The sequence below is a fragment of the Clupea harengus genome, chromosome 11 (genome assembly GCF_900700415.2).
Source record: "Clupea harengus chromosome 11, Ch_v2.0.2, whole genome shotgun sequence".
Classification (NCBI taxonomy): Eukaryota; Metazoa; Chordata; class Actinopteri; order Clupeiformes; family Clupeidae; genus Clupea; species Clupea harengus.
In genome coordinates, this window is record NC_045162.1 from 10,837,822 (window position 1) to 10,850,089 (window position 12,268).

Below are 12,268 nucleotides of genomic sequence, written 5' to 3' on the forward strand. Positions count from 1 at the left end.
ATGTGGCCGAAGTTTGGCCTTCTCCTCTTCACAATCACTCTTCAGCCTTCCCAACCTATCCAGCTCTCCCTCCCTCCTCCTTCCCCTCCCTCCCTCCTTCCATCTCTCCCTCCCTCTCTCCCTCTGTATCTCTTATTCTCTCTTGTGAATTCTACATACAGTTACATACATGCAGTTATATGTGCACATTTTGCATGTCTTTAATGGTGCAGGAATGTGAATGACTTTAACACAAAAATGTTAAACATCTGTCTCTCCCCCTCCTCCTCCTCCTCCAGGTCAATAACAAGGCATGTGGGAGTGTGTCTGTGCCTCGTGAGGTGGCCCAGGACGCCCAGCAGGTGCGGGCGCTGGTCCTGGCCAGCCCCCTGGGTCTCCGTCTCCTTGGCGACCGCATCATCAAGAAGGCCATCCTCTCTCCCAGGACAGCGCTCATTAACTTCTTGGTGGAGGAGTGAGGCCGGGCTTAACGCAGATGCCTTGATTGGCTGGTTATGCTGTCACTCAAGTGGACTCTGAATCTGGGAGCTGGGCTTTCGCTGTCCTCTCTTCTCCACTCGGGACATTGAGAAGGGGGATCTACTGAACACTCTTGTCTTTTTTCGTTACATTTTTACTCTGTGTGTTTTCATGTATCATTGCTCAGTACTCTGATGGCCTGCAGTTCCTAAAGCAGACAGCGAGGTGGCGGGGGCCTCCGTCGGTTGGTCATGACATTAAAATTGCTGATGTCTAAAGTGATGCTGAGACTAATGTGTGACTTTATTTCCCCATAAGTGTTTGTCATCGCAGTGTCACTCCCCAGTTTCCCCCATGTGCTTAGTCACTTAGGGATACTAATAACACACGGGGCTATATCTGTGCGTGTGTGTGTGTGTGTGTGGGGGGGGGGGGGGCGCTGTCTATAAAAAGGCTGTTTGGTGAGTGAAGCTTGATGGGTCAGAGTTGTTATGATACCTGTTTACACACACACAGATACTGACACATAAGTATGCACACACCCCTGTAAAACACACAAAACTATTCCCACAAACAGACACACACCCATACAGACCTTTACACACACATACACACTGATACACATAAAAACATAACAGTCCATGTAATCACACGTTCACCCCACACAAACACACTCAAAGCCAGATAGAAGAAAGAAGAAAGCAAGCAGTTACTCAGATACACACTTTCAGATACACACACACACACACACATACACACACCCATTCCTGTGTCAGATCAGCTCAAGGCCTGCAGCTGTGCATGTGATGGAATGCGTCTCACTCTTCCTGTCCCAGTGTGACTCAGCGGCTCAACTCATCTCGCTCGTCTCAGCTCGTCTCGGATCAGCTCCATTCTGCTCCCCTGTCAGCACCAGATTGGACTGGATTGGACAGGATCAGAAGGCTCTGAACACATCCAGAGTCCAAAACGGTCCCCAACCTGGCACCCGTGATTCAGAACAGCGCCGACACACATCTCCATGAGCCCCCAGACCTCCACGTGAGCTGGAGCTGGAGCCGGGTCCAAATAGTTGCCCACTGTGGAGCGAATTCCAGCCCTGATCCGACGTGGCTCAAGTTGATCCATGCCAGAACCCAGATGGACCCATTCCTACAGTTGAATGCGTTTAGTGAGTCTACAGCTATCTGAAATGTGTTTATGGGCGTGATGGTGGAAGGAACACATTTATTAGTGCTGAATCAGTACCGTATCACCCATGACTATCGTTCTCACCAGACGTGTCAGGTTATTGTGTTACGGTGGTCAGCAGTTTGACATATTATTAGCTTGCGGAGCTCCCTCCAGTTGAAATGCTATTCTTTGCAGTCGTCTCTGTGCTGCTGACAGCATCTGTATTGCCTGTGATGACCTTTCAACGTGCCCAGATGATACACACACACTCATAGATCGCACTCTCTCCAGATGACACACACACACAGAGAGCCACTCTCTCCAGATGACAAGCACACACACACACACACACACACACACACACACACATACATCGAGCACGCTCTCTCTGAGTAGCCGAGCGTGACTCACAGGGACATGATCTGCCCGGCACTGATACCTTCCTCTCTGGGCTATATTAAGCCTCTGGGCGCTGGGCGAGCGGGAAGTGCTCATTGCTGACACTGGCATTGTGTGCTGACTTCACACTTGCATTGTGTGTGTGTGAGATCCCTGTTTAGAGGGGCTTTTGTCAAACCACACTGAAAATAACAGCAGCTTTTTTGGGGGGGGCGGGGGATTTGGGTTGCCCTCTCACACACCTGTTTTTTGTTTGTTGGTTTGTAAATCTGTTTGTTGGTTTTATTCTTCCATGCCAATACAGTGTTAAAGTCTTTGTGATGTGTGTGTGCCCAGATACTTGAGTTCACATCCAAAAATGGCGCATCCTCAAGTCTGCCTTATTAACGCATCCTCAAGCCTGCCTTATTAGCACATTGCCTGGTGCTCAGTAACGCAGTAATGTGTTATCAGGTGATAGTCATTCACTTGTGTCTGGTCGGCATGAAAACATCTAAAAAAAAACAGGCCTACCTCACTTTTTATTTTCAGTTACACGTTCACGACTATAGGTCATGTGAACAGGGAGAGATGGAGATGGCTGAGAAAGGGAGTCATGAGGGTTGACATAACAAGAGAGAGGGGGAAGGAGAGAGGGGGGGAGGAAGAGGGGGAGAGAGAGGGGGAGGGAGGGAGAGAGGGAGGGAGAGAGAGAGAGATGGAAGGAGAGAGGGAAGGAGAGAGAGAGAGATGGAAGGAGAGAGAGGGGGGAGGAAGAGAGAGAGAGGGAGGGAGAGAGAGATGGAAGGAGAGAGGGGGAGATGGAAGGAGAGGGGGGGAAGAGAGAGAGAGAGAGAGATGGAAGGAGAGAGGGGGGGAGGAAGAGAGGGAGAGAGATGGCAGCAGACAGAGGAGTGCTTGCTTGTTGAGTTTCTGTGGTGCTCTCAAGCTAACAGATCCCTATTAGCCAATGAACCTGGAATTAACCTGCTTCAGACCTGGCGCCAATGGGGCTCAGTCAGGTGGTATCTGTCGCCTGCCCTGCTGCCTCTGTGAGCCTGTGACCTCCTGACCTCTGACCTTGTGCCCCCTGTCATTTTTCTTCTCATCAGGCTTCATTGAAGCCCCACTGGTGGGGTCAGAGCTGCAGCAGCGAAGGAGAGGAGAGCAGAGGAGAGGAGAGACTGTGTTGCATACAGTACGTTCATCCGGTCATTAAAAAACAACAGTTCTACAACAATAGTTTTTCCCCAGCTTGGAGTTTTGACCCCTTTGTCCTGTGAACTTTACTACCGGTAGTTCTTCCTATTTTTCACCTTCGATACGGCTAGAACAGCTGGTGTGTTGGACTTTTGAACTGTATTAATTAGAAATTGATTGAACTGATTAGCATCATCCTAATTCATATTAAATATTGAAATGGAGAAATTGAGAATATTTTTAATAATTTAGTAACATTATATGATTAATTATTAAGGCTGCATCCATTGCCTTATTTATATATTGATTGGAATCCCTTTACTATTGATATTTAATAACATAGTAATATATTTCATACATTTGTGTGTGTGTGTGTGTGTGTGTGTGTGTGTGTGTGTGTGTGTGTGTGTGAGAGAGAGAGAGAGAGAGAGAGAGAGAGAGAGAGAGAGAGAAGGCGCGAGGGGGGTGGGCGGGGGGGGGGGTTGTTTTTATCAGGGACCGGCATTCCTCCCAGCCCTCGCTCTGCAGATATCATTGCCGCAGTGGAATGTTTGGCTCGTGGGGTCCAGGGGAGTGTGCGTTCTCACACACAACCAAATCTGCACTGATGGCAGGGGTCACAAGGGCAAATGCACCGAACCGTAGAAGGCCACCTGGGTTGCCTCCCCCCCCCCCCCCCCCCCCACACACACACACATGCAGATGCATGCACAACCCACACCACTGAATCAAACATCCAGGCCGCAGCTTCTGCAATCATGCGTTCGGTGTGCTTGTGTGTGTGTGTGTGTCCCTCTTGTGTGTGAGCGTCTGGGAGTGGTCCACACCTGCTTCACTCCCACGCATGTTTGTTCTGGGTTGAGGCTGTTTGCTCTCAGCTTTGGGCAGAAAGAAGGGGCCTGGCCTCAGAAGTCACGCACAGAAGTCATCTGACAAACAGGAGGGAGTACTACCTCTCCTCTCCTCTCTTTTCCTCCCTCTCCTCTTCTCTCCCCATCCCTGGCCAGCTGGCACTCTGAGCGCTGACCAGCACGGGTGGCGTGAGTATGTGGCGGGCACGTGCTAAAGCCTGGCTAAAGCCCTATTAAAGTCCTCAGCTTGGCACACCCCGGCTCCCATCAACACAACAGAAAATGGCTTGGCACCATCTTATCCCATCTGAGTATGTGTGTGTGTCTGTGTGTCTGTGTGTGTGTGTGTGTGTGTGTGTGTGTGTGTGTGTGTGTGTGTGTGTGTGTGTGTGTGTGTGGTGATGTCTGGTATGTGTGTATGTTCTAAATCCGAGTGTGTGTGTGTGTGTGGTGGCCCATGAGAAACTTCACACCTCAGGTAATTTACACACCCTGCTCCCACATCACGCCTGATGAACAGTCCAGCGTTTCCATGACAATGGCAAGTAGACGTGTTCTGAGGCAGCAAAGGACAGGAAATAAAGCAGGAAATAAGGCAGCGCATCGAGGAGCAAGTTATGACTGCTACAGGTTCCAGAATGTTCTCCCCCATCCCCAACCCCGCCCAGCTAACTGATGGGGGGAAAAAACAGTAATGTGCGAGAAAAAAACTCCAGGGTGGAGCCGAGTTGTTTTGCACATTTGTTCCCAATTTCACAATTAGGCTGCCGCTGTGACCAAGCGGTGTGGTTCAGGGGGAAAATCCAGGCGCCACTGATAATGATGGAGCCATGAGACGAGACGAGCTCAGCGAGACAGCTTCCACCGCCTCACCTACGCCACACACACACACACACACACACACACTACACACACACACACACACACACCAAGATAGCTTCCACCACCTTACCTACGCCGCACACACGCACACACATACACACACCGAGACAGCTTCCACTGCCTTAACCAAAACTCCAGAGTTGGCTACATCACAACACACATATATACACACACAGACACACAGTCTCCCACTATTTCACACAAAGAAGGCTCTTAAGGTTTTTTAATATGCCAGTAATACACCAGAGCCGCCATAAAAAGTTATTTAAATTCCTTAGTTACCACTTCGTGTAAACACATTCAATCAGAGACTTTGTTTTTTAATTGAGTTTTGAAACCCCTTAAGGGAGCCACGCTGGTGAAGTAAATGATATCTGCCTCGTGGTGTCCATTTTGTTTTGCCGTCGTTCCCTCCTCATGCCTGTGTGTTGCTCCCACTAAAGTATTCCAGTTCCCGGGTATAGCGTGAGAAAGCCCGTAAATTCGGCCTGGCCGTGTCAAGCATGGCTCTGTTGTGGCCGACGTTTCCTCAACATACACATGCCTGCGCTCAGTAAAGATTTGCCAGTAATTGCATTGTGGCCTCCAGACTCCATTATTCCATTACTACGACACACCCCTCAAAACAACAGGCAGGAACAATGGGATGTGTAGCAAGCCCATCAAAGATGCTACCCCTGGTCCCTGGTGTGTGTGTGTGTGTGTGTGTGTGTGTGTGTGTGTGTGTGTGTGTGTGTGTGTGTGTGTGTGTGTGTGTGTGTGTGTCCGTGTGTGTCCCGGAGCCTTCTACCCCCTCCCCAGAAAAAAACTTTCGTAACCTCAAACCCCTAGCCACCTCCTCACCCCCACCTTTTCCACTAGCGTAGTTTCCATTGGAGGTCAGTAGACAAAGGAGAGTGGTCCCAGCAGAGGCTGCAGTGCAACGTGAATCTCTCTGTTTGTGTGTGTGTGTGTTTATGTCCCATAGGCCGGCGTATCGGTATGTCAGGGCCCGTACACAAAGCCCTCTGAATCCATGGCGACCCGTTTCTCCCTCACTCAGGGCCTCTCCCTTGTTGTGTGTTTTTGTCCCCCGTGACAGCAGACTCAGTCGCGCACTAGTTCTATTGTCCGTCCGGTCTCCACATTTTGCCATATCCACTTACACTTTTTACATTTACAATCACTCTCTCAGCAAGCACACTAGCTGTGATGCACAATCATAGCATCAGCGTTGCAGTTTATATGTGCAATGGTGAAATCTCTCGCCTAAATAAACCGAGTAATAATAGTAGCCTCCCTTAACTTTGTTAGTATGTGAGGTTCTATATATATATATATATATATATCCACTCCATGATTCTAATCCCATAAACATGTTGTCAGATTCAGTGAATTGCTCCTCACGGTCCCCTAGCTGTCTGTTCACTGTTTATGCTAAAAAAAGAACCCGATGTTCATACACAGCCCTGGCTCTGTACATGGGAAACAAACATAGTGACTCGGACCGAGCCATAAACAATCCCAGCCAATCAACACGGTGCTTCAGCAGCATGGAAGGGAGGGGTGGTGCGGTGATTTTAATTGGCTGCCATGTTTGCTCTCCATATTGCCATGGTGTCCCTCCCTGCTTGCATAAGAGTGTGAAGACACAGTGTGCTGTTTCAGGACGTGTCCTCTCCACCCAGGACCCCACGCCAACAGGAGAGCCCGACAGTTCCCTGATATGGATCCAGCGCACAACTGTGGCAGTTCCAAACAGATCAGTACCAGATTTGGGTCAGATCTCTTAAAGTCTGTTACTTTCTGAGCGATCGTGGTAAGGTTTACTCCCACACAGTCTTCACTGATCCTCCATCTGTGACTCGGGACACTGACAGACCCTGGCACAGGTCTGGCACAGGTCTGGTACAGGTCTGGTCCCGACTTAATGGAGTCTCGTTAGATTCTGAGGTCTCGTGTACCTGCTGGAGGACGCCTAAGACATTAATGGCGAAGACGTCGGTGTTGACTACAGGATTATCCATGTCGTAATTACAAACCCTGCCTTGGCTATAGCTGATCTGTACCATATCAGTGACAGAGCTGCCCTAGAGCCAGCTGCTGTCCTTACACCTCCTTTACTCTGGAGAGGCCCACTGAGGAGGATTCAGAAATACAGATGTAAATGGCGGAAGGCTTGTGATGTATAAGGTGCTCACTCTTTTGAAACAGAGAGAGAGAGAGAGAGAGAGAGAGAGAAATTGGCTAATAGCTGGAACATAGCTCTCTCATCATGTTTGTGACTTATCATTCTGGTTGGGGGCAAAGACAGACTCAAACACAGGACTGTCCTACCTGCCAGCCTAGAAACAGCACCATATTAACATAAAAACAACACATGATATGAAAAATATCAGGCCTCCATATTTAATTTTAATACGCACGTTTTTATTAAGAGTAGGCAAAAGTCTCTCTTTCTCCCTATATATGTGTGTGTGTGATGTGTGTATTCTGTAAACTTGCTTTAAGTTTTACTTCCAGGCCAACTACCAGCCAGAGGTTAAACGCCACTGACTGCTAGATATTCCATTTCACTACAAAGACATAGTCTATTAATAAAATTAGGTATTGTTTCTCTTGAGAACTGATCTAAGAAGACGTGCAGTTCCTAGGCTACTGGCGACTGATAACCACTGTAGTACAGAGAGAAAACACCACAGGTCCCTCACGAAACCGAGAAAAAAAAACTCTGTGTTGCCGAAAATAGGCATGGTTGTGCGTGTTTGGTTTGGACATCACATACACCCACGCAAAGGAACTCTGTGTCTCCCGTCGGTGAGCCGTGACAAGGTACTTTCAGGAAAAAGCTCACTGTGTCTTTAAATTCAACTTGAGCGCTCTTTCAGTCTCATGGTCAACACAGTCCTAAGGGCTACTATTCTTTCTCACTACGTTCTCTCTCAACGGACTTATTTGATCACAATCTGAGAAGTTCTTTTTCGGAGACACCCCTAAACTCGAAAGGGACACGGTAGCATATTGGTAAACTGTCGCACTGTAAAACTCTCACAAATCAAAAACAAAAGTTCCCCACAAGTCTAGAGACGGCTTCCGCACTGGGCACCATACTCCTGGATTGGAGAGGGGGCAGGCGGACGAAATTCAACTGTGATTTGAAGCGGACAGCAGCATCCTGACTGGCATAGCCTACTGGAAGAAGCTCGCCATAGGTAGAACGTCGCCTGAAAGGATTTAAAACTTAGTCCCCCTCCCTCCCGGGCGTTGTGACTACCACGGGACAACCACTGATCGGTTGCCAGTCTCAGTCGTCAACACTCGGTTAAAGCGACGGGATCACCGCCTCCCGCTCGTTTGGATTTCCAACTTCGGTACTGCCGCAAGTTACTGATTTCTCAACAGAACTTTGTTTAAACCTTTTTCCGTCTTTTCGGAAGAGTTTGTCCTCACCTGCAATAAGCAGTGTTTGATTCTTCCTTCCTCGCGTTTTATTATCCTGGGATTACCCTTGGAATTGTGCAGCTGCTCTACCGCTCATAAAAGTGTTACCGCAGGTTATGTATTACGTGACAGATAGGTTGTAACTCAATGCGCGTTTAATTGGTGTAAATGACGATCTCGTAAATTTCAGAGTAAGTGGACAATCTTCTGTTCATAGTTTTAGTGTTCAAACCTCGGTCTTTATTTTGGATTTTCATCATGGATAAGTACGATGATTTGGGACTTGAAGCAAGCAAGTTTATTGAGGACCTCAACATGTATGAGGCGTCTAAGGACGGTTTGTTCCGAATGAAGAGAGATTCCAGCAACAACCCGGACTTCGAAGAAACCAGAAAAGTGTTTGCCAATAAAATGACTAAAATACACATGCAGAAGCAACAGGAGGAAATGGCCCGCACTAGTTTGACAGCGCGAATGAACGGGGGACACGTTAGATCGCCAGACAGCACGTTTTATAACAAAGATCGGCCGCCCATCAACAGTTACCGACAGGCAGGCGAGACGGCAGCCAAGCCTCCCATTCTGTCCGGTCCCGTGGCGGCGGCTTCGGTTGTTGGAAGTCCGTATGATTCCTATGAAGCACAGAAGCACCACTCGGTCCCTCAGCACGATGTGGCCAGCAGCAGAGCATATGGCCACGGAAATAATTACGATAACAAGGAGCCACATTCTTACCCATACCATACCCCAGCTGCTGTCAACCAGGGTCTGGCTTCCGCCCCCACGCACCCTGGCCAACCCCCCAGCCCGTTGGGATCTTGGGTTCCCCCTCGGGGGTCTCACAGTCCCGGGGCGACCCCTGTGTTCCCCCAACCCCAGCCGCCTCAACGACAGGCCTCATCCCCCACTTTCCCCAACAGTCTCCCCTCTCCAGGCTCACCCGCGGTCGGCTTGAACCGATCCGGGACGCCCCCGGGCCACCAGGCTTCGCCCTCCTTCTTCCCTCAGGCCAACCAGGACTGGGCTAGAGGTCGGCCTGTGGACACCGCTGGGTCAGGGAGGCCAGACGTGCTCCAGCACTCCCCCACTGGGTCTCTCCGAGGAGCAGCGGAGGCTTACGTTCAGCCCTCTCAAGATGCTCTTGCCTCGCACACCCAGCCTGGCACTGCCCAGCGGCCAGTCCAGGGAGACCCCCGACCCAATGGGCTCTCCCGCTCGCTCCCCGGGACCCCCCCTCCGGCCCCAGCAGCACCCGACCTGTCTGCAGCTGTGCCCGAGTTGGTCCAGCCCAAACCTCCCGGCGTCACCGCAGGCTCTCCAGGCTTTGCCCACGGCAGCGCTGAGCAGGGAGCCAAGCTGGGGTTCCAGCCCCCGGGAGCGGCGGACCAGGTGTACGCCGGCGAGGCTGCCCAGCCTGAGGCCCCCTGCCCCCCCAGAGGAACAGAAGCGGTGCCCCTGCCCTGCCAGGCTCTCCATAAACAGCCAGAGCAGAGGCCCTCTGCGGCTGAAATAAAATTAGAAGCGCTCACCGAACGCCTGGAAAAGGAGATGGACGCCCAGCACAAAGTCGACTACTTCGGTAAGCGCGACACCGGCCACGCCGTTCCCCGCCAGCAGCTTTTAGTGTGTGTGTGTGTGTGTGTGTGTGTGTGTGAGTGTTTTTGCCATGTCACATCGGTCAATTGAAATTTCGTGGTGCTTAGTCTGTCTTTTTTGCGAGAAAAAACCTTTGAACGAGAAGGTCTCATGTTTCCATATGACCTTCAGCATGAGTGTGTGTGTGTGTGTGTGTGTGTGTGCGTGTCTACAACATGGCTTTCCCAGAGTCTTAAGTATTACAGGGCTTCCTCTGCCTCCTTGTCCCACACAGACAGACAGACAGACCCCTCACCCAGAGTGGGGGAGAGGGAAACTAGTCTGTTAATCATTGTCCAATTTGTTTCATTTCGTCATACATAAATCTCCGCTTCGTCTGCTGCCCTGAGCACAACAGTAAATCCTTTCAGAGAGTAAGGAAGGGTGGGAACGCTGGTGGACTCACTGGGAATCTCAACCAAGTGCATTAAGACGGAATAGACGGGTCAGTTGGGGTGTCGGCTATCAGCGTATAACTTCATTCATACAGCCCCCGACTACCCCCGTCAGCTTTAAAAACAGACACAGTGTCCAGATGAGAGGAGACAAACAGTCCTGGGGATCACATGCTTGTTGTTCTATATCAGGTTGATACTGGGAGTCTAATGTGAAGCACGTGTGGGGCGGGGGGGGGGGGGGGGGGCTGGGGTGGGGGTGAGCTGGGGGGATAATTTTAGCCACACCAACATCCCAAACGGCAGGGCTTAGAGCTGCCAGCATGGGCAGAGCCAAGCCCAGGCGACGCTGAGACTTGAGCCTGGTTTAGTTTGGCTTGTCTCGCATTCACTGGGAAATAAAGGAGACATTCATGATGGTGGTGGTGGGGCTGTTGAGGTGTGTGTGTGTGTGTGAATGAATGTGTGTGTGTATGAGAGAGAGAGAGAGAGAGAGAGAGAGAGAGAGAGAGGGGTGGTACAGATGTAGTGCCAGTTTGTAGACAAAGTGAAAGTTGAAGTGCGAGCCAAGGAGAAGCCACTGTAAACACACATCACTCTTCATGACACACACACACACACACACACTCAGGGTAGCGCAAGGTGGTGGGAATGCAGTGGAATGCCTCTCGTCAGCACAATCTTAAGTGTGAAAAATCCTAAATCGCTGTACTTTGAGTGTCTGTTGTGAGCTTGGTGGGAGTGTGTTTCTGAGTGAGTGGTGGGCCAGAGTGAATGGGATGCTCGCAAGAGAGTGAGTGGGAATGTGAATGAATGTAGATGTGAGTGAGTGAATGAGTGACTAAGTGGGAATGGGAATGAATGTAGATGTGACTAAATGAGTGACTAAGTGGGAATGTGGGTGAGTGAGTGACTAATGTGAATGTGAATGAATGTACATGTGAGGGAGTGAGCAATTCTAGATGGGTAAGGGTTACTGGGAGACTGGGTGGACAGGAAAGGAACGACTTCAACTCTTGAACGCCACTTCACACTTTACTGGCAGTTGCTAAGAATTTCCTCATGGAATGTCAAGGTTGGATGTCAGGGCCTGTGAGTTTGAGGAAGTCCGGACTCTTCTGGTGTTTGTATCTGTTGTGTTGATATGATACAGACATATACTGCATGTCACGTAAAGCCTGGAAAAACACACACACACACACACATACCGTTGCACACCTATTTATTTTCAGACTCCTCTGGGTAGACCATAGACATAAAGACATAATTTAAAACGATACCTATAACAATTTAACTTTGTTTGCATAGTCTGCATACTTTCACTTCTGCGGTGGTTAAGGAGGTGGTTCATGAACCCGGTGGGTCCTGGTCAGAGCCCTTCTCCTCTAGGCTATGTGTTCAGCCTGTGTCATTGGCTGCCTCTGTTACCGGAAGCCTGTGTCATTGACAGCCTGTGTCAGCTTGTGTGCCTTCAGCAGTACTACCATAGGTGAGAGGTCCGGTCTAAATAGGACTGAGTGGCTGAGATGGCATTCTGTGGCAGGCTGATGAAAAGCCTTGAGGCCCAGACTGAGTGTGTTTTGACTGAGTACTGAATGGTTGTCTGCACCTCCACCTGGTCCGTCTTTACGTTGACGGTAACCAACACAGACCCTGTGCTAGTTCTGGGCCAGATCCAGTCCTGTGTCAGCAGTGTTCTGGAACCACTCGTCACTCACCGTCACACTCTGTCACACTTACAGACAGCGTGGCGTGACTGACGGAGGCTCTGGCCTTGGGCATGGCTGAAGTCGGTCGATATGAATTTAAAGCTGACTCTCGCGCAGCACTGACTAGGGTTCTTTCTGCTCAGGGAGGAGTGTGCTGAATGCAGTC

General features: G+C 50.0%; 2 protein-coding genes across 3 annotated transcripts in view; both read left to right on the top strand.

Moving 5' to 3' along the window:
* Positions 1-741, top strand: part of lars2 (leucyl-tRNA synthetase 2, mitochondrial) — a 55,870-nt gene extending 55,129 nt beyond the window's left edge. The window contains exon 21 of the mRNA XM_012829209.3: positions 279-741. Coding sequence (XP_012684663.2) covers positions 279-458 — 180 coding nt within the window. The 3' untranslated portion in view covers positions 459-741. The remainder of the gene's footprint in view (positions 1-278) is intronic.
* A 6,973-nt stretch (positions 742-7,714) lies between these two features.
* The window catches only part of LOC105901714 (Wilms tumor protein 1-interacting protein), a 32,553-nt gene continuing 27,999 nt past the window's right edge, over positions 7,715-12,268 (top strand). For both annotated transcript variants that reach the window (XR_006152662.1, XM_012829208.3), the window contains exon 1: positions 7,715-9,942. Coding sequence is in view for 1 of the 2 variants with exons in the window: in XM_012829208.3 (XP_012684662.1) it covers positions 8,622-9,942 (1,321 nt within the window). In the remaining variant the exon portion in view is untranslated. The remainder of the gene's footprint in view (positions 9,943-12,268) is intronic.